At 28.6% G+C, this 26,740-nt stretch overlaps 1 protein-coding gene across 4 annotated transcripts in view; it reads right to left on the reverse strand.

Annotated features, from left to right (window-relative positions):
* LOC145328225 (cytohesin-1-like) overlaps nucleotides 1-26,740 on the reverse strand; it is a 53,321-nt gene that overhangs the window by 19,745 nt on the left and 6,836 nt on the right. For all 4 annotated transcript variants that reach the window (XM_080171832.1, XM_080171833.1, XM_080171830.1 and 1 more), the window contains exon 2: nucleotides 8,307-9,040. In XM_080171832.1, the coding sequence (XP_080027958.1) occupies nucleotides 8,307-8,366 (60 nt within the window). In that variant the 5' untranslated portion in view covers nucleotides 8,367-9,040. The remainder of the gene's footprint in view (nucleotides 1-8,306; nucleotides 9,041-26,740) is intronic.

Raw genomic sequence — 26,740 nt, forward strand, 5'->3', positions numbered from 1 at the left:
TTACCAGTGTAAACCATTTAAAAAGACATACAAATACACAACGCAAGAGCTTATGGGGCTATTAGGAAAATTATAAAATTCGCTCCAAAAATGAATCCATATCGAAAAAATGATAATTTTCATTGCACATTATAGATCACATATTGCTTTCTCAATTTTCAATGATAACTTTGTACAGTATGAACTTCTTATAGGCCCCCCCCCCCCCAACACTCAACTAGAAAGGGATGTTAAGAGGAAGTCAAGATACAGATCAGATGAAAAGTTCATAAATTAAAATCAAGATTCTATAATATCTTTCTTAAAGTAATTAAAACTTTTTTTTTTAAATTAACAATTTGCATATTTTTACTAGCACTATGAGACAGTAGCTTAAATTGAGTAGTTGCGCCTGTTGCATTAAAATAGAAATATTTAGGACAGCTTAATTTAAACATTAAAAGATCCTATACATTTTTTCTTAAATTAAAAGAAAACAGTTTTTTGGGGCTTGAAAAGAAACCAAGTTTTGATTAAACATTGCTTCCTATCTGCAATAAATAACCGTTCAGCCCAATTTCCTATTTTCTAATTTTCACAAAAAAATGTATTTTCTATAACCAACCAATCCTAACCCCCCCACACCCCCCCCCCCCCCATAACCTATTTCCAAAATTCCAATCACGAGTTTCTGTTGTATGTGATTCAATTAAAAAGTCTAAAGATCCCCAATTCACTAAATGACAATTAAAACACAAAAATCGTACCAAGAAAAAAAAACAATGTTTAATCAAAATAAGACAAAGGCTATGTTTATGCCAAATTTCATCCAAAATTCTGAAGCAAAAAAAATCCTCTAAAAGCAAAAACATGTTATGGTCGACACACATCTTGGAAACAAAAAGTTGTCAATTTAATGAATAGTGTCTCTGTGTGTGTGTGTGTGTGGTGCCACATTCACTAGATTGATTACATTCACTCGAGGGTAAACAACTAAAAAAATGGCCCCGTTTTGCTTGTTTTTGTTGCTCTTTTAATATTACTAAAACTTTTTTTTGCAAATTAGCAAAAAATATAGAAACACAAAATTGAAGGTATTTTTTAAAAAAAATTAATTTTGTTTAAATCAGTGTTTTCCTAACTACGTAATTATATGTTTTTTTGCAATAAAAAATATTTACCAAAATGTGAAAACATTTTGATTTGAAAAAGCAACAAAAGCCAAAGTCAGGCACCAATAAACGTCAAAGCCAGGCAGCAAGTTTGATTAATATGTTACAATCAATGGTGCTACATATATCATGATGTATTACCCTTAATTTCATCAAATAATTTTTTTGATTGGGTAATCAAATAAAAAAGGGAAATTTCAAAGAAATTGTAAGATTTTTTGAAATTTCTAACGTTTCAACTTTGTTTGTTACAATAAAAATAACAAGGATGGCAACATCCATAGTAGAAATTTAGTTGAGGTACTAAAAGTTCATAAATAAACTAACTGACCTTTCAAGCAAAGAATTATAGAAGAAAATATAAAATATAGAATTATAATTTAGGTTAGGTTGACAATAGACAATGTTTAGAATCATCAAAAATATTTTTATATTTCTAATTATCAAAATGTTATACAATTAAGAAGAAGTTTTCATAACAAATTAAATTTTTCAACAAAACCGGGAATGCCTTGTCTTTGATAACTCTAAATTGAACTGGAATGCGACATTCTATACTTTTCTTGTGCTACTTTACTTTGAGGTAAAGATGGGGTGTTGCATGGTGCTTCAAAATAACAATTTTTTACATATATTTTTTTCATTTATAATTAAGAAAACTGTAGCACCAATAAAAAAAGACTAAATATCTACCAAGTTATAAAAAAAAGCTAAGAAAGTGCATAATAACAGACTATCAACTTATTTTTTTGTTAATTTGTAGCCCCAACCACCAAAGGCATCTAACTAAGATAGTTAGGAGACAAAATATATGGTCCGTTAAACATATTTCTGGACGTCAACTTGGGTTCATAGTCCAAGAATTTGGAATGATTACAATAGAAAATCCCATTCTAAGGGGCTTATTTGAAGTGTAATTTCTTTGAGAGTAAAAATCTAGGAACAGCAAAGAGACATAAGGCTGCAGGGGCTAGTTAGCACCCTATAACTTATTTTATTCAAGTAGTTAAGGGTGTTCAAAAAATAATATCACAATAAGATTGAATCTCTGAAAATGCAAAAAGTTATTAAGGTAAGAATGTTTTATTTTTCCAACAACTTTTCCTCTAGTCAAAAATCATAGTAGATGAATTGCTATTAAGCAGGGTTGTTTAATAAAAAAAAAATAAAAAAATATTGAAATTGAATTTCTACTTCCTGAAAAATCTAAAATTTTCTCCCCAAAAAATATTTTTCGTGGCAAGTTAAAATGTCTAATTTAAATGGGCTATGTCTTGATATATTTGTATAGGGGTGGGGTGGGTGAGTTAATAATGACTTGGGGTTGCCTTAATTTGGTATCTATTTCATCATTTTAACTAGCCCATGTCAAGAATTTCCCTAAGAACCCTAGCAGAACAAGGCTGAAGACATCCAATCCAAAAGCTTTATTAATAAGTTCAATCGTTTGTAAAACTTTTTAAAACTAAATAGAAGAATTTATAGAATTAATCTTCATTTAAATCCTACTCCCAATAATTACAAAGTATTATTCTAGAATTTAATTACATGCTGTGAAAATTAGGCTAAGATTACACATTCAACAAATCTTAAATCTAACCAGTATCCATCTACATTTTCAGTTTTTTCCAGACAAAAGTCATAAAAAATTAAATTTTTAGAGTAGCTGCGCTTGTAACATAAGAGAAAGTCCCTAGAAACAATATGAAAATATGAATAATATCTTCTCATTTCCACACAATCCACAAAAATTATAAATTTCTCCAAAGATTCTTCAGATAAGATTTTTGGGAATGCGAAGTTATTTTAAAAATCCGCCAAAAATGTAAAAGAGCAATAAAAATCTATGAAAATAAAAAAAAAACTAATCCGCGAATTAATAAAAAAACATGTTAATTTTAAAATTTTTTAGAAATTAACTAGATTAAAAAAATGGTAAGGATCTAAATTTGCAGGTTCGAACGAATACCGAAGGTCTCTAACTGTCAAATTGTAATGTATGATAAATATTAAGTTATAAATCCACTATGCATATTTTCTTATAAGACTGTTAGATATACAACATATTATAACGAACCTCAAATTATTTAGCTTCGAATTGTCAAGATATTTTAATAGATAAAATAAAATATTAAAAATTGCTTTAAATTTATCTTAAATCTATTTATAATTTTGTTTTGATAAAATAACGGACAAATTTAATTTTTGATACAAACACTTAAACAAATTAACTCTTTTTTTAAAGGGGAAAAAGTGTGATGGAGTTTGATTGTTTATAACAGGAAACAAAATCATGTAACCATGGCAGTGATAGCTGTTCTTTTATCTCATTAACCCCCATCTAATTACCTTTGACATCCTTTATTAAAAGGACTGAAAACTTTTTTTTTTTACATCAATTTTTTAAATAAGTGAAGCATATTATTACCACTTTGGTAAAAAAAAACTATTCTTGTTATGTATTAAATTGTAAATTCTAATTCCTAAATGACAAGGTAAAAAATCATGTTCTCAACCCTTTTAATTACATCCTTAATTACTAATGTGACTGCCTTGGTTTCATTTGTTGTTAATATGATTGGTATCTTTATATTACAGCTAATAAAAAAACAGCTAAATTTTTCTAAAGAAATTTTTTTTCTTCTAAAAATACTTTATTTAGGGTTCTTGATCTATTGTTGCTTTAAGTATTATTTGCTAATTTTCAAGTCAATTTTTAGTAATTTTTTTGATAAACATAAAAAATGATATCTAGAGGGGTTGAAGGGTAAATTATGAAGTCAAAAACTGCTTTTATACAATTGAAAGGAAATCAAAACAATAAAAAAGCATTTATCTTTTTCTGTGACGGGACCCAGATTAATTGGAGGGAGAGTAAGTAGGGTATGTTAGGGAGGGGGATAATTAATCTTTGAAACAATTAGTAGAATAAAACATATATTGTGTAAATGTTTGAAGAAATAAGCGACATAAAAAAAGAACTTTGTATTTTAAGGTATATTTTGGTATAGAGTATATTCATAACTAGCTTTTTTTCTGCTCTAAAGTTTATTTTATTAAATCAATTTTCCATCTCTGAGAGTACTTAGATAGTATTTAATGAATAGAGAAAAAAGATTAATTGTTTCTATCTTTCCTATGTGTTTAAAAAGGCACCCTATCATGAAGTTAATTTTAATGAAAATTTTTTAAAAATAATAAACTCAAAATCACTTTGTTTAACTTACTTAAATTACAAAAAAAGTTTTCAAAAAATATTATTTAGTCAAAAACTGTGTAGGTACCAAAATTAAAATTAGCTTCATTTTAAATACACTTTTTGTATATAAGTAACTGCTTTTGTATTTATAAACCAAATTAATTTCCTTTATGTGCGACAACTACGGTTTCAATTAAATTCAATCAAACCATCATTTAGATTTATATATGTAATAAAAATTGTACTTTTCATATTAAACAATTTGATATCCAAAAATTAGCATCAAATCCTAATAGCGTGTTAAATTAGAAATGTATATATTTCAATATTCAAATAAAACACCTATTTTTGGTTATAAATACTGAAATCCATAGGTATTTAAGCATTTTGGCTAATCCTAATGTATTATATGTAGGTTGAAATTAACAAAAATGAATGCTATTTAGCAAATTTTAAATATAAAACACCCCCTACCCGCCAAAAAAAAAATTCTTGTGGGTTTTAAATAATCCAAAAAGTTGTAAAACTTTGTCAGTTTTAAAACCATACCTAACTCTGTCTCTCCCCAACCAAAAGTTGAATTATAAAAAAAATCAACAAAATTTTTGTGGTTCTTACACTATTCAGTTGTTAGAGGGGGGTAGTATAAAACTCCCATTGAAATTATGATAAAATTATACATGGCATCTCGTAAAATGAAAGCTTTACGACAAACCAAAGACATAAAAAGACACACAAAAATTTTTTCCATATAAAAACCAAATTTTCATAAATGAAAACAAATCGTTTTCCCTACTCACCCGTTTGTTAACCCCAAAAAGGCTATATTTTGTCTAATTTTAATATGGTTTGGGCTAAAAATACTAAACATTTATAGATTGGAAAATCATATACAAATTTGTTCTGTTTAAACTTGCATAAAAAGTGTATTTTCTATATGTCACAACAAAAAATGTATGCATAAGTTGGTGGTGAGGGGGTGGGGGAGTTAGGGTGGTGTGTACATAAGAAAAATAGACTTTAAACCCAAGGGACGGGGGAGGTGAAAAGAGGGTTAAAGAACCCTACAGCACTGCACCCTGTTATATAAAATATATATTTGTGTTTTTATTGAATATGAAATTAGTTTGAGATACAAAGGCTCCAAAGTTTACTTTAGATTTGTATGAGGCGAGTGTATGTTGAGTCACCGAAAGAGAAAAGGTGCACCTTTTTAGGGGCCAAGCTACTCTATAGCTTAAAATTATAGTATGTACATCCTTATCTTATCTGTTCATAATGCATTTGGTCATTGGTATACTATACATTTCAATGATAATCAAGCATTTAACATGAATTAGAAAATTTAAAATTAGCTGTGCTAATTAAAAAAATTGTCATCCTTGTTACAATATTATAAAGGCAAGAAATTATAGAAACTTTATGGGGGTAGGGATTTATAAAACCATGAGTGTAGGGGGCAGGCAAGTATTTGGGAATTTTAAGCCTCTAAGCGTACATGCCTTAGTAGCATATGGGCCAAAAATATACATAATAGTATATAGTAGGCTTAAAAATTAAATAGAATGGACAATAATACTATTTCTCTCTACACCAAATTAAACATTATTAAAGTACAAATTGGAAAAATCCAAAAAATCTTCGAAACTAATTTAGAAAAATCCGTGAAATGTAATTTTTTTCTGGAAAAAAAATTAATGTGTCAAGGTATGGGGCAGTTTTATCCCATATTTTAGCTAAAAAATGCATAAAAGCTTTCCTCTAAAAGGTGCTAGATAGATCACTAGACTTGCACCTTAATATATGAGGTGTTTCTTTAGATTGACAATATACAATTTTTGGGATAAAAAATATTTTGAATACTTCAAAAAGAATGGCAAATGATAATATTTAAAACTCAAGAGTAGCTTAAAAATACTGAATGCTATCAAACCTTTTTAATTGCTATAAAATGAAATTTATTAAAGGCAGAAACACCCATAATAGGGTATAAGAGAAAAAGGAGGAAGGGGGGCAAAAAATTGTACATGCCACACTTTAAAGCAGTCCCTGATATATATTTGATGTAGGCAAAAAAGATACAGGGCTAAAAATACCCCCTTCAGGAAATTAATCATAAAAATATTCTTTAAATATCAATTCTAAATAAAATCAAATAATAAATCAAAATATTTTATTAGTTTAGATAACCTAGCCCTGATTAGGTCTAAAAGCGCATATGTGCAATAGCATAGTGTATGTATGTATGCACTAAAATAAAAGACATACAGCAAAAGAGTAAGAATTTAAAGAGTACAAAAATTAATTTCAAGATAATTCAAAGCTAATTAAAATGATTTATTCCTGATATTTATATTTAAAAGTATGTTAGATATTTTTTAGAACAAGAATTTCTTTTATAAAATATTACCTACTCTTTATTATTACTCAATGAGAAACTTATATACAACATAAAAATAGTTTATTTTACATTCTTTACTACAGCCTGCAGCAATGTACATACAATATTAAACTTTAATTTATTCAATTAATTCTTTAAGTAAACTTATTTTTATGCCTTTTTTAGGATAATTAAATCAAAACATTTTGTTATAATTTAACAAAAACAAGGAGTTAGTCAATAAAGTATGCTAGGGTTATTTTAATAAACTTTTGCTTTATTTTTTAGTAATATTTTAAATAACCGTTTCAAATATCATAAAAAAATAAGAACTCAAGGTCAGGTTATATGGACAGACAAGTAAAAAAGGAAAATGAAAAAGATATAAAACATTAAAACACTACAGTAAGGTTTTATTTACCTTAAGCTATACCTTAATCAGTTAAAGTAGTGTACAATGCAATTTAAATATTTTTGTTTTTTTTATCATTCAAAATTTGATATATTAGTTCTATAATAAGCTTCTTGGCAGTTAAAAAGCAAAATGTTTTTTCGGGAACCTTGTCATGATTCCATTTTTTTGCTAATGTGGCAGTATGATGTCTGAACATGATAATGGAAGTACGCTGGATAATATTTGACCATCTGATGAGATAATTATGGTCACAAAATTAACCTCCATCTTCCTATCCACCTTTTTACCCCCCACCCCCCCTCCCCCCAATAAACCACACCCCATGTCCCAATTAAGAAGACACGAGCCCTGCAAACCTAAATTGGGATAACGTTAAATTCAAATTTTCATTCCAATTTCGATTTTTATGCTTATTTAGCATTGCATACCAGAGGGTGTTTTAAAAAAATGAAAAGAAAAAAAGGTGCACTTTACACGAAGGAAATCTTGAGAGCAATAGTTTTTTTTTCAAAAGATTCCATCATATTTTTTAAAAATAGTTTATACCTTTTTGAAACACCCTGTTAGGATAGGTAAGCGCAATTAATATTAATGGCATTTGACTCAAGTTTAACTAGAAATTTTAAATGGTTTTCGCGGGTTAAATAAAAAATAGCATCTGTTACTATTTAAATGACCACTTGTGTCTGTTTGTCTGTCTGGGGGCACGGGACAACTATGTTTTAATTTCAGCTTGCAGCTTTAATTAATTCATTAAAATTTTAAAATAACATAAACATAACTATTAATCTTTTAATATAACTTAATTATAGAAAATTGCAAAATAATGCCATAAACGGAAGTTAAGCCTTATCTTTATAATTAGAACAAATAAACATTATTCATTATGTAATTATATTTTTTATTATAAATTCGTCATCAATATAACTCATTTCATAAGCATTTTAAAAATGTTTTTCGAAACCGAATAATTCCGCTGGATTAGAACCGGTTCTCAGTCATACTGAAAAATCCTAATATCTTATTAGCCATTTTTCCACGAAGATTAAAATAAAAATCATAAAATTAATAATAGTTTTGTTATCTAAGGCCTTCGCCCCCTCGGGGCTAACAAAACTGGTTTCATTTTAATATCCGAGGAAAGCTGTCTATGATTCGTACCTGATCTATTTGTGTTTCTGGCACAGACATGGAGTGAGCTAGCTGGCTGTGGGACTCCATTTTATTTTCAGAGATTTTTTTATTGTTTTTAAATCACTTGGAGCAAGATTAAGCTTCTTTAAAACCGGTTTTATCACTGTAAAGTGAAAATTTGTGGGATAATGTTTTTTTCTTCTACTGCTTATAGCTGTTGTGACAATTATTGTCCTTTGTGGAAAATGCTGTAGATGCAAAAATATGCATTTTTACTGAAAAACTCATTTTTGGTGGCGAGAAAAGGGGGAATTTAAAGGCTTATATGCACTAAAATATATTATACACACTGTAGCATGTACAGTGTAAAGTCAACATACAATGTCTTTATGCTCCGTTTATAAAGCATTCAATACAAGTCATATATATATATACTATACATGCATGCATCCATGTATCTATCTATCTATATATGCATCCACAGATATACATTTGTTAAGTGTCCTTGAATATGGTTATATTGAAAATATTTGCTGATACCATGAAGGGGGGGTGTGACTAATCAGGACCTACACTCTTAATATTTGTAGGCTTTCATATACAATAGTCTAAATATCAGCTGATATTTTTATTCACAATGTTTGATGATATCTTCTTAAGCTTCTCAGCAAAGCTTGGTCACAAAATTCACATAAAAAGTTGAGTTGAAGATGGCGGCTCTGATAAACATCTAGGCCAACACAGGATTAACAATCAAATATCTGAAATAGAAAAAAAATTAGGTTAAAAAATACATTGCAAAAAACTTTTTTGAGGTATGATTTCAAATTATTTAGAATGTAATATATTTATTTCAAATTATTCCTAAAATGACAGATACAAATTGTATGGAATATTGCTGGAAAACTGAAAAGACTTGTTACAGATTGTCTACAGATTAGCAGCATTCAAATATATATACGACAGGACCAGCTGTCCCAGTGTATTTTAAGCTTTGCTGCAGTAGTTAAAAAATAAAATAAATATGGAATAAGTATTTCAGATTAAAGATTTACAAATCATGGATTTTAAAAGCATTTTAACAGCTTTTTTAAAACTTTCCTTATTTCATTAGATTTAAATTCAATTATTTTTTACAAAATCATTTCTCCATGAACAAAAAATCCATTAGAAATTTCTAAATCTGAAAAATTGAATAGGTAAAGCTAAATTGAAAAGTTTCATTCTCTAAACATGTGTTAGGCACAAATTGAAATATATTGTTGGATAAAAAAAGTGTATTAAAATCACAATTTCATAGATTTTTTTATTAATGATTTGATGGGCAAAAAATTGATTGTAAAATATGTAAACCATTGAAAAATGTATAAGAAGTAAAAAAAAGTTCAAATTCTCAGCTCATTTCCTCCTAATATAGGTAGCATTAGTTACACCTAAGACAAGATTGTTTTAGACCAATCATAACATAAGTTTTTAATCATATTTTACTGGCAACTTTAAGTTAGACTGTAAAGTGAAACATACATTGTTAAAATCTTATTTTTCCTTTAAAATTGCAAAAATCCTAATTTTTATTTTTCTAAGTTAAGTCTTTTAGTTACACCTTTACCTTGCCATATAACATAGATATAGAAGCCCCTGGGGCTATGGTAATACAACAGAGCTTTCATTTCTAACAAATAATAACAGCTTTTACACAAAATAACAACCATTCATTTCTTTCTTTGATAAATCTTTAGATTGCTTTATCTAAAAAAAATTGAGCTTTCAACCAGAAAACCAGAAGAAAATTTGTAAATGATGCAATGGTAATTTATGTCCTTAAGATCAATCAAGCAAAAACTTATTTTCTTTTCAAGAGTTTTGAAAATCTATTTAATTACTAAGTACAATTCTTTTAGAAATTACTCTTAAAATAATTTGTATGACCCAAAAGTTTAAGGTATAAAATTAACTGTAAAATGTGTATAAATCAATCAAAGCCTGATTGATTTACTGATGGCTCAGATTAATTACCAATTTCAAATACAGAAACTCATTTAGCAAATCTTATTTCTACATCTATCAATCCCTTTTCAAAATAAGTAAAAATTACTGTACATGAAACTGTGCTAGTATTAATATTTATATACACCTGGTTAAAAATGTGTAAGAAAATCTAAAAAAAAGTAAAGTTCAAACGGATTAAAGGATAATATCTTTATCCCTCTTTCCAAAAGGGGGGTAGGCAAACTTAAGCCACCCACTACCCCTCAAAAAAAACTAAAGCCTTTCATTACTGGAAAATTATATTAAATATACCTCCTTACCCTCACCCCTCCCCTGCTTATTTCACTTATTCTACCTAAAGCTCGACACTTTTTTATCCTCTAAAAATATAAGCCTCTGTGTACACATTACTTTTACTTTTTTACCCTAAAAATGTATCTATTTATAGCAGATTAAAGCCATCCATCCCGCCCCCTTAAAAAACGTATCTATTGTGAGGTTGATAGATAGATTGATATAGATACATGTATATAAAGGAATATATGTAATATAGGCGTCCTGGGTATGCTACCAATAATATTGTAGCATAGGTGGGATTGTCAAAAAATGATAATATTGTATCAAACCTTAACATAGAATATATAGAAATAGAACATTTTAAACTTTTCTTAATAAAACTTATCTGTACAGGTAGAAAATACAAATCATAGACTAATTAAACTAGAAAATATTCACTCACTAAAAATCTATATTTTGAATATTCTATGGAGGGTGGGAATGTTTATATATTGGACAACTGTTCCAAACCAATAGTTCATTGAGTCAATACGAGCATTAAGGGAAAGGGAATGGGGGAGGGATCGCCCATTCTTAGGTGTTTTATAATTACTGCTAATGTTTAATAAGTTGTAATAGAAAGGTTTTATTGGAATAAAGAAATATTTTGAAAACTATAATTTTTTTGGAAAATCTTGAAACAAACCAAACATGTATAAAAAATTTCTAGGTACTCATTAATAATTTTTGTCAATAATATCTTCTGAGAAATGCTAAAATATTAAGAAATTCTTTTTTAAAATTATGATTAAAAGTATTTTCTAAGCCAAATCTTGTACTTCATGTTTTGAAGTTGTTTGCAATAAAATTATTTCTAACAGTTTGAATGGACAGCCATTCCTGTAAGGATTCTAGGGGCTTTTGTTTCCTATCACACTTAGACATCACATGGGCTACATTCTATGGCGAGCTAGGCAAAAATATCTATATAGGCTTTAATAAAATTAGAGTGCTTTTAGAGTTAACTTCGTTGGTTCATTTAGTACTTAATTTTAACGCAGTTACAAAATTAGACCTACACATGTTCGACAATTTAAAATGATACTTGCAATGTTTTTTTTTAGTTTTCTGTATTGATAACAATATTGTTACTCTTATTCATGTGAAATAAGATGCATAAAGCAATATATTTTGACAAATTAATCATGATTTTAAATACACAGTTTAATTTTATCTTTTTTTAAATATTTTTTTTAGCAGTAGGTACTTAAAGAATTAATCAGAACTCTAAATATCTCTATTATTGTCCTAAATCCCCCCACCCTATGGGAGTAACTTCCCCATACCTTGGGCATTCTAATATAATATTTACTTTAAACAGTTAAGGGTCAGTATTTCAAAATCCAAATCACGCCCGCCTCAAAAGTAGATTTAAAAAAGAAATTCTTCGTGAAAATTCCTAAAACAAAAAAACTTGATTGCTAGCATTTTTGATAAATTTTGGTAGATTTTTAAAAAAGTAGTTGGTGAATTTAAAAGAAATATTTTTAAGATTTTCTGCGGCCACTGCCCCTTAATTGTCCTGCTTTGTTTAGGCATTATATAGGATTGTGTCAAAGGCAGAGAATTTAAACTCAAAGGTATGTAATAAGCGCAAACTTTAACAGATACAAGTAATCTGGAAAATAATATTTAATCTTTGTACAGTAAAAAATTTGAGAGAAAAAAAATTTAAAGCAATAAAATCTCAATTTTTTTTCGCAGATACAATGATATTATATCATTGTTCCAATTGATGCGAATTACATCATATAATTGTACAATAACATGCGGAAAAAAGATATATCTGTCTTAAAAATGATTGTTTTTACTAAGGTAGAAAAGAAAAAGCAAAAACGTTTTTCTTTGGATGATGTTGCCCCCATAAAGTTAATTTTCCAAGTTTTTAAAGAATATTTATCTGAATTCACAAGCACACGCACCCCTAATAAAATCTTTGGCGCTCAAACGGCCAACTTTATGAATTTTTCCAAAGGATTATATAATCTATGTATTATGATTGGCTAAAGAATGCAAAAATGTAATAAAAAAAAAATCTCGAAACATTCCTCCCATCTGATGTCATGTTGACGTATAAACAATAAAAGTTTGAATTTTCTAAATTAGTTAACAAATGCTAACGTCAGGGAAGTATTTTTTAAAACAATTCTTGTTCATAATGTAACTTGTTGAAATGGAGAAAAATAGATTGATTATTTTTGTTTCTATGGAAAAATATTGTACTTAACAAGAACAATTATCTTAAAATCAGCCAAGCTTCATATAAACAGACAAGAAGTTGAACAATAGGCCAACAGGTTGAGAAGCAATCAAACTTTGCTACATCAAATTTTAAATCTAAAATTATTATACAAGGAAGCAAAACATTAATTTTGTTAAAAATAAACACTATAAAGAAAGAACATAAATGAACAATTATAATATTACTAATATACCACCCAAATTTAATTATATTACTATAATTATAATCTTGTTTAAGTTTATAAAACATAAAAAAAACAACAGTATGTCCTATTTTTTGTTGAAAAAATAGAAAAGGATTAGCATGTTAAGACGGATGGAAGACCGCCTAGTTTCCTTGCTTAAAGTAGTGAGAACTTGGTTTTTTATTAGATTTAAGTAAACTTGAACAGAGAGAGTGAGAACTTGTTTTTTTATTAGATTTAAGTAAACTTAATCAGAGAGTGAGAACTTGGTTTTTTATTAGATTTAAGTAAACTTGAACAGAGAGAGTGAGAACTTGGCTTTTTATTAGATTTAAGTAAACTTAATCAGAGAGTGAGAACTTGGTTTTTTATTAGATTTAAGTAAACTTGATCAGAGAGAGTGAGAACTTGGCTTTTTATTAGATTTAAGTAAACTTGATTTGAGAGAGTGAGAACTTAGTTTTTTATTAGATTTAAATAAACTTGAACAGAGAGAGTGAGAACTTGGTTTTTTATTAGATTTGAGTAAACTGGATGGAAGTTACTTAAAAAGCATAATTTTTGCACAATTTCTTATCTGGCTTGCTATATCAATTTAATAATACTTTTGATTATAATAAATATCATGTCTCGCTTACTTTATTTAAGTTTTTAAAAGTTTTGATATAACGGGTTTTCAGACTTAAATTTTCCCCTAAATTTTATACTTTACGACCAGGGACCTTTAAGGGATAAGGCAATGGCCGATAAATTTATGTACATCTCCAATAATGATAAACGCAATTAGCCCTTTTGTATATCACTATTAGTGGTTAAAACGTTTGGACATTCAACTAAATGAACCAACCAATCAAGATGTTGTTAAGCTAACGAATAAGAAACGTTATTGTATTTATTACTTTGGGGACTAGTGTAATAAACAGCCGAATGTCCCCTCCCTCCCTGCTTTACAACTCTATGGTGGAAGAGGAAGATAGATATAGGATTTGATAGACAAGAATTGATCAAAAACTAGATAAGATATTGAATACACAGTAGCAGCCATATTAAATAGTTTCCAAATCAAAACAAACTTTACTTCATTTTTCAAACATCAAAATACTTTTATTTTACGGATGTTGATAATTAATTTAAATATAATTTAAAGTGTGTAACAAATTAAGTTTTTTTCTTCAGGATTTTCTGTTAAATTTACATTGTAGTTACTTAACCAAGGGTAGAGATTAAAGGGAAGGGGTAAAGGTAGTTTTAGAATAAAGAGAAAATCTTGTAATAGCTAAAAAATACATTTAAGTAATTTTGAAAAAGAAAGGGCAATGGAGGTAAATTTTTTCTCCCAACCACTTTATTCTTTTTTTTGGTTACTTGTCAATATTTTAATTGGGCAGAAACAATATGGCAAAAACAAGTCTACAAATTTTGCTGTTTTGAAAATGCGACAAAAAAAATGGTTAAAGTAAGTGAATGGTTTAAAAAGGAAGTTGGGACAATTTCACTCTTATTGAAAAATTGGGAAGAGCAACATTGTAAAAGTATATATAACTACTTCCATATTCATTTAGCTGTAGACCAAGCCAAGGATATTGGGCTGTTTATTACATTAGTCCCCATAGTTTTATAATAACGTTTTCTTATTTGTTGGCTTAACAACTTTGGGGACTTTTTTGGAATTTTTATTGGTTGGTTAGTTGAGTTGATTGTTCAAACGTTTCAACTACTGACTGTATTCTACAAAAGGGGTAACTTTGAATATTATCATTTGGGATGTACATCAATTAACGGTCTTTGTCTTATCCTTTTAGATCCCTGCCAAGTACCTTTAGACAGATTTAAAAATCTTACAGGTTATTTTTTTCTAAAATTGTCATCGATTTTTAAAAAAAATATTTTAAAATTGAATATGTTTACTGTTTGATGACATTTTATGATTATTTTAATCATAATAACAGATGTTAAAAGTATAAAATATTTCTAGAAAACTTATGAAATGTAAATAAAAATATGAAATATACATGAAGTTTTAAGCTTGTGTAGTACAGAGTTGGGATTTTAGGAATACATTTTACTTGATACAAGTAAAATCTATAAAGCTTCCAGATTTAAGTTGAATAAAAGAGTAGGCGGATTTTTTTAGGGTGAACACTTACTAAAAAAAATCTCATTTGCCAACCTAAAAAATACTTACAAGCTTTAAAATTATTTTGAGTTATTTTCAAAATAAATAATGATTTTTGTTAAAATAGATTTACATTTTTAAAACACCCAACTTATACCTATATACAAGTTTAGCCCCCTAGTGGGTTTGTATCAATAATATATTTCAGATATTATGGGAAATTTGGGAAATAAAATGTAATAACATTGTCTACATAAAATATAAAATAACTACCTACCTATTACTTTCTTTAGTAGATACAAAATATTATGCTACTTATTTACTTTAAAGTTTTTATGCTTAAAATATGTTATCTATAAAGGAGATCATTAAAGTTTATTTTTTAAGCATCTTGGCTTCGTAAAATGTGTTTATTAGGGGTTAAAATGCTTAATTAGTGATGCCTAAATTTTAGAGGGGGAGAGTTAATAAACAACAGACATCAAATTTCATGGCTTAACTAAAACTATGAAATCTTAATTAGTGTCTGTATATTCTAAAATGGTTTTATTTACATAATGCCTTTTAATCATCCAACAAAAGAGAAAAAAAGTCTAAAAACAAATTAAACAGAAGTAAAAATAACTATTAGGTAAACTTAAATATGTTAGGTTAGGTAATAAGCAAGACCTGTAAATGGTAGCTAATCAAAGTGTTCAGTACATTAACTTTTATAGCATAGAGCTTCATCATTATTTGATACGATAATGATGCTAGTTTAATGGCCCTTTAAACCAGCAAATAATCATTTTTCCCTATTATATTTCATGGATCTAAAGGGATAAGACATTGATGTACATTCCCAATCATTACACACAAATTAACCCTTCTGAAGCAAAAAAATTTGGATAAACGTTTTAACACTAAACTTGATGAATCAACCAATAAAACTTACTACAGTCCCCAAAGTTGTTAAGCCAACGAATAAGGAAATGTTATTATAAAATTTTGGGGACTAGTTTAATAAACAGCCCATTGTCCCCAAACTCTCTGCATTATAGTATATTAATGTGTTAATAGTGCTACTTTTGGACATGAATATTCTTGTTGTTTCTTAAAAACACCACAGGGGGAATACTTAAAATGGTACATTAGGGGTGGTGGGGGATTTCAACGAACTTATCCAATAAAGTTCCTTATATCCACTAGATACAAAGATATGGCTTATTTAAAGTAAATCAATATTTTTAGATACAAAATATATTGATAAATAATAATAATATTTTATAAAATATTGTGGCTTAATATAAAATTTCTCTAAAATATGATTGTCTGAAGACAATAATGGATAAGCCTCTTGTTAGAAAGAGTGAGGAGGAAGAAATCTGTTAAGAAAAGAAAAATGACTTGACAAAAAGAGTGGTATTGTGGCATTTTTGATGCTCAGTGGTGCTGCAAAAATGCATTCTTTTTAAATCAAATTGAAATGATTTATCAGTATGGCTCCGAAACCAGTTAATATCCGCTGGATTAGAACCGTTGCTCAGCCATACTCAAAAATAATGAACAGATAAAATTAATAACAGTTTTATAGACTGGGGTTTTGGCCCCTCGGTGCTAACAAAACTGATTTAAATCTTATAATTTTTCATAAATATCTGCGGAAAGCTGTCTATAATACGATGCGATAAATAACTTATGATTAATAATAAATTAAATATTTGTCATTTTTGTGGCACTGCATGAAATTGTGGTATTTTTGGTAAGAAAAGAATAAATCATAAGTCAAAGAAGCCATCATTGTACAAAACCAAAATAAAAGTATTCTTTAAATTCTTCAAATTTTGTAATTTTAGATGGTACTAAAATAGTTATTTTTTCTTTAAAAAATATTAAATATATTCTTTTATGGAATATGAATAAAATAAGAAAACTATTAGGATTGACATGTCAAAAACACCCACTATTATACACTTTTATATAACTGTATAATCTTTATATCAAGAAATACCTCCTTTTTCAGTTTTCTTTAATCTGTCATTTTAATGTACATATTTCTTTTTGATTTATGACCAATTTAATAAAGGTTATGTCAGAATTATTTAATATTAAAAGATCTTGTTTGAAAAGGGGGGAAAACTTTAAAAATTAAGAATCAAAGAGTTTCTGTGTTTTTCTTAAGAAAATTAGATTTCACATGCTGTAGACTTTTTCAAAATATTTTACTTCACATTTTTGACAGTTGCGCTAACTAAATTTTCAGGGGTTAATACTTCCTATAAATCTTATATCAATCAATATTTATTTTCAGTTTTTTAATGAAAATATCAATCATAATTTTATCATTTAGAAATGAATTGTTTTAATGCTGAATTTAACCCTTAAAGTGCGTTGAGATCAGACTTAGCCGTGAACTAATATGAACAAAATCAAATCTGTCATTCAAAAACACAAACAAATAAAAAAATAGCAATTTTAATAGCATAATTTTTTGCTAATCATAAAATCTTTAGGTTTTTTGTCTTAAAGAAGTTTATACTATTTTCAATTAATTATGAATAACTTTTTGTCAATTTACATGGATAAAAAGTAGTGTTATGTTGTTGAATGAAAACACCCAAAAAATGAGACAGAATAAGAGACATTGGGGAAAGGGTTAAGGGGTCACCAAAAAGTAGCTAGCTTTTGTAACCTCCGATTTCCGTAATATTACACCCCCCACCCCTTCTATTTTGTTATAATTTTGGGGGGTGTAAACTGTAAATGTATCCCTCAAATATACCCACACACCCACAATATTAGTTTTCATAACAAAACTCAAGAAAAAATTAAGTAAAAGGGAAAGTTTCTTTTAAAAATCTAAAACTTTTTGACATCTTATAAATAAAAAATGTCTCTACTTAGCTTATGATAAATATTGTATAATATAGATTTCCTATAAATAATTTTAGCAAAAAAAAACAACATTTTTCTACTCACAAAATCATTAATGCAAAATGCGTTTTAGCTGCAATTTATTTGCAACTTTTAATGTACTTTAGAACAGTATGAAAGTTCCACAAAATAAAAAACTAGATTATTCTAGAAAGTTAATATCGCATTAAGATGTAAATGAATGAGATTTGGGTAAAATAAACTTTAAGTTTACATTAATATTATTATTAAAGGGATTAGCACCTTAATATTTTCTTAAGCTCACGTACCCACACATACAAACACACACACACAAACTCACATAAAGTTCAAAGCGGTTTATTTGGTGTCTTTTAAAAATTGAAAAATATAAATAATTTTACAAATCCACCAAAGTTTTCAAAAAAAAAATTCTACAAAGCACAAAATATACTAAATTACAATCTTTTCAAGTTTTTTTTTCTTTAAAAAAACCTATTTATAATTGCTATTATAAAATATCAAGTAATTTTGTCAGAACAAAGTTTATTTAACCTCCTTTTCCCATATAACCCGATCCTAAATCCCCCCTCAAAAAAATTTACCCCACCCTAAACAACAACCCCTTTAACCCCTAACATATTGACAATCTTGGGAGATACTCCCATGCCAACCCCCCCCCCCCCAATAATCCTTAACCCTTTCTCACTTGTACCATCCCCCTTTTTCTTCCTTTTGGGCAATACATTATTATTAACCTTATCTTACTTCCTTCCCACCCCCCCAGAAATTTAGTTTACATATGCCTATAAAGTTTATTTCCCACATAAAAGAATGTTATTTTATTTTCCAATTTACCAGAAAATTTCCAATGTTTTTTTTTCAAATTTGCTTGTTTATTACCCTTACCCTGAGGGTTAAAGCTAGTTACTAAGTCCTAAAAGTATCCATCTATCCAAAAGGCTTTTCTTGGAAGCCTAAAAAATGCCCCTACCCTCGGAACTAACCCCTTTTTTGGGAACCCAGCATAAGAAAATTTAAAATGATACCCCTATCCCATATTTATTCCTTTTATACTATGTTTCTTCAACATGAAAAAATATTGAATTTATTAATAGCAAAATTGTTATGATTTTTATTAGGGTTTTTATCATGTTTTCCTTGATTTCCTTAAAATGGCCATTAAGGATTTTTCCCCCAAAAAGATTATTATGTTTTTAATGTTTATTCTACTATTTTTGAGAAACATATTCCAGTTGGTTTATAAAAAGTGACAAGTTTAATTCAAAAGCTGACCTTCAAATGACTTACCTAGGAGAAGTCAAAACCTAATTTTCCTTTTCATAAGAATATAAAACACATAAAAACTACCAAAAACATTTCTTTTTGAAATAAAATTTACCTAAATACTACCTCAAATATCCTGTAATTTTTTATTTATTTAAAAATCCCATATAAATTGTAAATAAGAATATTTATAATGAAATCAGAACAGCCCCTTTCTTTTCAAATATCATACTTATTTAAACCATGTTAAAAATTTGACAAAGTCAATCTTAAAAATCCCACATTATTTTAAAAATTAAAAGCTATGCATATTTACAACGAAAATATTTACAACTCTGCCTAATAAAAGTCATGGCTGTTTAGAGTATGACAAAATTATGACAATTCTCATGTATATTAATGTGCCACTAGTATGACTGTAAAATGTGATATTACATGGTTTAACCCAACCCACATTTTCTAATAAATAAAAAGCACAATTCTTATACAGAGAGAGGGGGACAATGAGATGTATATTACACTAGTCCGCAAAGTTTTATAATTAATTTTTATTTTTTTGGCTTAACAACTTAGAGGCCTTTAACTGAATTTTGATTGTTTGGTTCATTAAGAAAATTGTCAATGTCCAAACGTTTCAACCATTAATTGTAATCTCCAGAATGCATAATTTTGTGTTATTAATGTACATCAATTTATCGGCTTTTGTCTTATCCCTGTTTCTTACAGCAAATATTTTTAATGATACTTTGCGAATATTTCAAAACTATTACTCCATATTATTTTTTTTTATTTCCATTATAAAAGCTACATATGTACTATACGATATGCCTACATGAGTATTTCTCTATATTAAATATTTATCATTTCTAATATAAAAGCTACATATGTAATATATGATATGCCTACATGTATAACTAATGGGTAGGAGAGGGTTAATTAACATAATGAGTTATTCTTTCATAATAATTAAAGTGTTGGAATATAAAATTATTGAACATGTGCCCCCCTCCCCTCCCCCCTCCCCCACCCCCTACTCACCCAGTTAGAAATTATTCAGGGAAAGGTATCTTGAAAAAAATTTAATATAAAATATAGAAAAACATGCAATTTATATGCTTTAGCAAAAACCTCATTTCTTATTAATTGTAACTTTATTTTATGCTTTGAATTCTTTTTCATAATTCTTATCTATGCCCATATATAATATATAATATATATAAAAAAACTCCCTAATTTTATTAAATATATGTATGTTTAATTTCATCAAAATGATAAAAAAAATTTAATAGGGGCAAAATTATCCATAAGTGGCTAAAAAAGGGTTCATATTTATCGAATTTCTTTTAAATTTTACTGGGAAGCAAGCTGTTCTTTGCCAAATGTTATTCCGAGAAATTATTGAATTTTACAAAAATTGTTTGAAGTAAAATGAAGTAATTTAGATATCAAATTAAATAACTCAATAAAGCTCAACAAAATAAGTTGAAAAATTGCAAAAATTTTGATTTCAAGGAATTTTTGCGGCTAAATTTCAAGCTTTTCGGTTTGTTGGCAGTGAAACATTTTTAATGCAATTTAATCACATTTTTTAAAATTAAAATCCTAGAAAAAATATTTTTTTTCTAAACTATAAATAATGTTTTACAACTTTCTATGTAGAAAAAATCCAATAAATGAAATTGAACCGTAAACAAATTAATTTTGCAATATAGCATTTTTAAAAGTTGTTCCACAATGTGACAAAAAAATGTGCTTTGTGATCTCAAACTTTTGATTACAAAATAACTAATCAGCATTAACTATTTTTAATCTACAGAAGGTTTAATTTAGTGTAAAATCTTTGGAGATGTACATCAAGGCTTGAGCTAGTTTCGCGGATTTTTTTGCAAGTTTGTCAAAACACACCCCTAGCATTTTGGTATTAGGTACGGCACTCTTGTAAAATCAAAATCCATTGTAAACCTTTTATTCAAGAGGACATCATCGATTTTTTGGCAACATAGATTTATGCAAATTGCGTATAAAGGAGATGGGCAAAAAAGTGCTCTTATTATTTACATAAGATCCCCCTCTTCCCTTTCCCCTTATTACATTTCACCCTTATTTACGAGTGTTTTTTCTCAACATCAAAAAAATTGCAAAGTTTATTTTAAATCTTGCATATTTATGTATATTATCTTACTTTATAATTTTGTATTTGGATGTAGTTTTGCAGGTTTTAGGCTTTTTTCTGAAGAAAAAAGTCCATGGCAAATAAAAAAAGGATTCAATGGCAATACCTATCACAATACAACATCACAACTAATCGACTTTAGCTAAGTAATGCAAAAGAATTCAACTATTTTGTCTAAACACAAGTTTTTTGACAGATAAGTAAGATAGGGGGGAGAAAAAGAGATCTAAACATAAACATATACAAATCAGGAACATGGAAATGTTTTATGGAAAATATAATTTTCAATCTTGTTGACGGCTTTCCACTGATATTAAGATAAAAATAGAGATTTGTTATGATTTTAAAATTGATATCTATGGTAAATTGTCTGTAATACGATGCTATAAACGATTTTTCAGTATAACTGAGAACCAGTTCTAATCCAGCAGATATTAATCGGTTTCGAAGCCATACTGGAAAATGCATTAATATTTTTTTCGATTTTAAGATAATTTATCTGCCGTCCCTAAAAAGCTTACATATGTGCACACTCTAATATTTGTTTACATTTTAGCTTTTTACTACGTTCATTGATCGGGGTTTTTTTCAACGCTAAAAAATGACTGATATTACACATTGAAAATTATCATTTTAAACGCAATTAAAGTTGTTAAAATTCTGCATAGAGAAAAAATTAAAACAAAAATATAAATGAAAATAGCTGAAAAACTGTCGAAAATGACCTAAATTGGTTGCTAATCAATCGACCCTGCTTAAAATATTGTTTATTTGTCGCAGTAAGCTAAATTTTTCGCAAAACGATGACCAATGCCCGGCTTTAATAAAGTTTAAGATTTAGAATAATTAGTATCAGGTTAGTTAAAACATCTTTGCAAAAAAGAAAAAAAATGAACTAATAATAAAGCTTAGTGTTGATCATCGCTAAAATCGATCAATGTTTAAATTTAAAAACTGGTGGGGGAGGTTTAGTGATGCCAGATGAAGGGGGAAGAATTTTCTTGCTGGGGGGATTAGTGATGCAAAAAAATGTCCACTTACATATAAATATAAATATGCGCGTCTCTTATGTTTGTCCATATGTTGTTGAAAAATTAAATTATTTTATAGATTTGTATCTGCTTAAACATCAGAGGAAGTCCGCTCTTAAAAATTCAAATTTTAACAACGCAGCTACTCTAAAACTGCCCTGCCTTACGTCCTTTTATGTTCTAGTTGCGATACTAAAGCAAATATTTGTAAGAATCCTTTTTTTGTAGCAGTAAAATACTGCAAAATGTTTTACATCTTTGCTGTAAATGTAAAAATCTTTCTCTCTTTCATATACTTTTTACTATAATTGTGAAACATATAAAAATGATATATTTGTGATGTAGAAAATAGAAAAATCTTTCCAGTATGGCTTCGAAAACCGATTAATATCCGCTGGATTAGAACCGGTACTAAGACATAATGAAAATTCAAGTATCGCATCGTATTACAGACAATTTTTAACGAATATTAAAATAAAAATTATAAATTAATGCCAGTTTTGCTAACCTTTTAATTTTCAATTTTAATATCCGTGGAAAGCTGTTAATAATACGATGCGTTGAATAACTATTCTCAAAACATTTACTCCAATTACATAAAAATTGGAATAAAAAATACATAAGGTAGAAAACCTATTTTTCGAAAAATGTAAATGTGATATCCGGCCATTTTCAATATCCGGCCGGATACCGGATATTGAAACTATCCGGCCGGATATCCGGCTCTATAATCTTTTATACTTTACACCAAAAATCTCTGCTTTTTTAAATCTTAAATGGCTATAATTTTCTTATTATTGAAGCTAGAAGAACATTTTTTCTGAATAAGTTTAACTTTATGTAAATTTATATAAGATTTCTGAAGAAATTTTTTTTTACTACTTTAACCCTTACAGATCGGGCCCCAATTCCCACCTTAATAGATCGGGGGAAGGGGGGGGGGGCTCCAAGAGCCTCCCCCTCTATCTCGGCTCCTGGTACAGATAAAGACGTAAAATTTTTTTCTGGTGGTTCATGTGTATTTTTAGAGAAAATTACTTTTTCCAGTCATAGCGGCCAGACCGCTCCTTAGCCGCTTTTTAGCGGCCAGCCGCTAAATTTTAAAACAGCTGTAGAGCGGCCAATTTTGCAGCTAGGATGACCAAATTTTAGGACGAACTTTTATTTTTCATAACAAAAAAATTACTTTTTCTGATCATCGCCGAAAAACGGCAAATAACGGAAACCGCCATTTTCGGCGGTTACGGCGGTAAAACGGCGGTTGGCGGCGCTAATTAATATTTTTATCTGTTAGTTATTGCTCAAGGATATACCAAAAAAATTATAGGTCTCTAGCTGTAATAGAAGCCACGATATTCATGATATATGTCTGTAGTAAAAGCCGGACAAAAATCGGTCATAAAGTCGGTCAGGGAGCGGTCAAACGGTCATAACACCACTTTTCTCAGAAGGTCATTGATATCTAAGTATTCACCAAAAAAAAGTTAGGTTTCTACCTTATACACAGAAGTCATAATGTAGAAATTAAGATTTATTTAGAATTTTTCAAATTTTTTTTGCTACCCAACCGACTTTGACCGGACACCACGACCGACACAGACCAGATATCCTAATAAAATCAACTCTTGCCGACGTATAATTACTAAACTTAAAAAGTCATGAAGTTACAGCTCACCATCTTACCTACAAAAAAAATGAGATTGAAAAAACTAGAGGGGGGGGCTCTTGGAGCCCCCCCCCCCCCCGATCTGTAAGGGTTAATATCTGGTAATTTGGCCGGTTATCCGGCCGGATATCCGGTAATTTGGCCAGATAACCGGATATTTGCCGGATATCCGGCGTTGGCCGGATATCCAGCCGGTTACCGGATATCCGGCATTTGAAATCAGCCGGATATCCGGTATCCGGCCAAAAAAGTATCCGGCCCAACCCTAATAAAAAGTTTAAAAAAGCTTTATTTTATTCAAATCTGGTTTGTGAAATAAACTATACTAAAACTGTGCATACTATTAAAGTATTACAAATAAAAAAAATAATAATATTGAAACGAGCAACTGAACAATAAAAGTTTATAAAGCGAGAAATTTGAGACTTAAACCACTAAAATTGTTTGGACAATACTACTAAAAATCATTATATTAACAAGGGATAGTTTCATGGAAAGATTTTATTAAAAATTATGAAACTATTTTGATTTCTTATTCATTTTAAATTTAACTTGTTTTTTTTTCAAAAATATATTTTCAACCATGTAGTTTTCAAGTAACACCAGACCCTAAAAATATATGCCTATATCTGCTGAAATGCTATACCAATTGAATATGTATATTCTGATCAACCTATCAATTGGTTTATACACTGATAGATTTTCTAGCATTTAAGTGATAGATTAATGTAAGAGAAAAAAAGAAAGAAGGTAGCCAAAATGAAACCATATATGCCAGAACTATTATGTATTATTAATGAAATGAAGAAAATTACTCAATGTTAGTTATAGCTAAACATAAATATTTTTTTCAAACTTTGATAAAATCCCCTGCCCCCTACCTCTTCCCCCATTTCACCCCTTTAAACCTAAATCTAGAAGATCACACAACCTATTAATAGCCAATATGAGAGGTTTTGTGAAAAATTATCATTAAGGAATTTTAAAGATTCCTTATACATCAAATTCTTGAATTAATCTACTTACTAAATAGTATCGGCCAAAAATAAAGCTGTATAAAATATCTAGAGAGGGAATAGTCTTATATAATAATAGAAAAAGAGGGGCTTTAATGTAATACGATACTCATTTATTCTACTAGTTTAAAATTCAGTTCTAAAAATCTATTTTGTCACAGTAGTTTAACCAGTCTAGACTTGGTAGAAAGTTTAGTGTTATATTCTATTTAAAACGGCAATGAAAATTATGTATAGATGCAAATACTAATAGATTAATGTACATTATGAGGCTTGTTTTATATAAATTAAGCAAAATTTATGTATCTTTTTTGACATTATTATCAAAAAAGATAAGGTATGCTTTGTTTAAAAATATCCTACAGTTTTAATCTTTCTTAAGCATCATATAATTTCATATTTTTTATAAAAAAATCCCCCAAAGAGATCAAAGAGTTCAAAAAACTTAAAATTGTAAGAAGCTGTATTTTCAAAATGACAGATCGGCTTAAGTATAATTAGATTTTTAGCTCAGGACATTTTTAGGATATTAGTCAATTTTACATTTAAGGCTTTGTTTACGTCTAGGCTAGGCTAACTTAAATGAATGAAATAGAGAGAGGAAAGGGGAGAGAAAGAGAGAGAGAGAAAGAGAAGAGAGAGAGAGAGAGAGAGAGAGAGAGAGAGAGAGAGAGAGAGAGAGAGAGAGAGAGAGAGAGAGAGAGAGAGAGAGAGAAAGAGAGAAAGAGAGAAAGAGAGAAAGAGAGAAAGAGAGAAAGAGAGAGAGAAGAGAAAGAGAGAAAGAGAGAAAGAGAGAAAGAGAGAAAGAGAGAAAGAGAGAAAGAGAGAAAGAGAGAAGAGAGAAGAGAGAGAGATGAAAGAGAGGGAAAGAGAGAAAGAGAGAAAGAGAAAGAGAGAAAGAGAGAATGAGAGAAAGAGAGAAAGAGAGAAAGAGAGAAAGAGATAGAGAAAGAGAGAAAGAGAGATAAGAGGAGAAGAAAGAGAGAAAGAGGAGAAAGAGAGAAAGAGAGAGAGAGAGAGAGAGAGAGAGAGAGAGAGAGAGAGAGAGAGAGTGACATTTTTCCACCTTCTTTCTCTTTTTTAGTAGACAGTAAAACATTTTTTTTTTCAGCGACGTGTTTACGAAATTATCTTTTAGCATGACCACGTCGCACTATTTGCTATTTGGGACAGCTATATTTTTTTCCATTGATATCTTAAAAATTTACCTTGTTATCTATCTATCTATCCATACATTTTCTTTATAAAAATCAAAAATGCAATTTCACCAAAAATCTTTCAAAATTAAATGCAAAAAATCTTCGAAACCGAAAATTAATTTTTGGAACAAGATTTATGGAGGTCTTAAAATCAAGGTCGATTGCTTGGACATTTCAAACAACCTTTTTTTTCAAGATGAAACTTATTTTAAATCAAAGTCATAAAAAAGCGCCATAAAAACATTACTTAGTACCTAACCTCCAAACCCTATCTTGTACATAAAATACTAAATGTTTTAAAACTTGGGAAAGGGGGAGGGGGGACTTTTAAAAGCCTGTAATCATTAAGAA

Source organism: Acartia tonsa, chromosome 9 (genome assembly GCF_053477335.1).
Source record: "Acartia tonsa isolate MP-2025a chromosome 9, ASM5347733v1, whole genome shotgun sequence".
Classification (NCBI taxonomy): Eukaryota; Metazoa; Arthropoda; class Copepoda; order Calanoida; family Acartiidae; genus Acartia; species Acartia tonsa.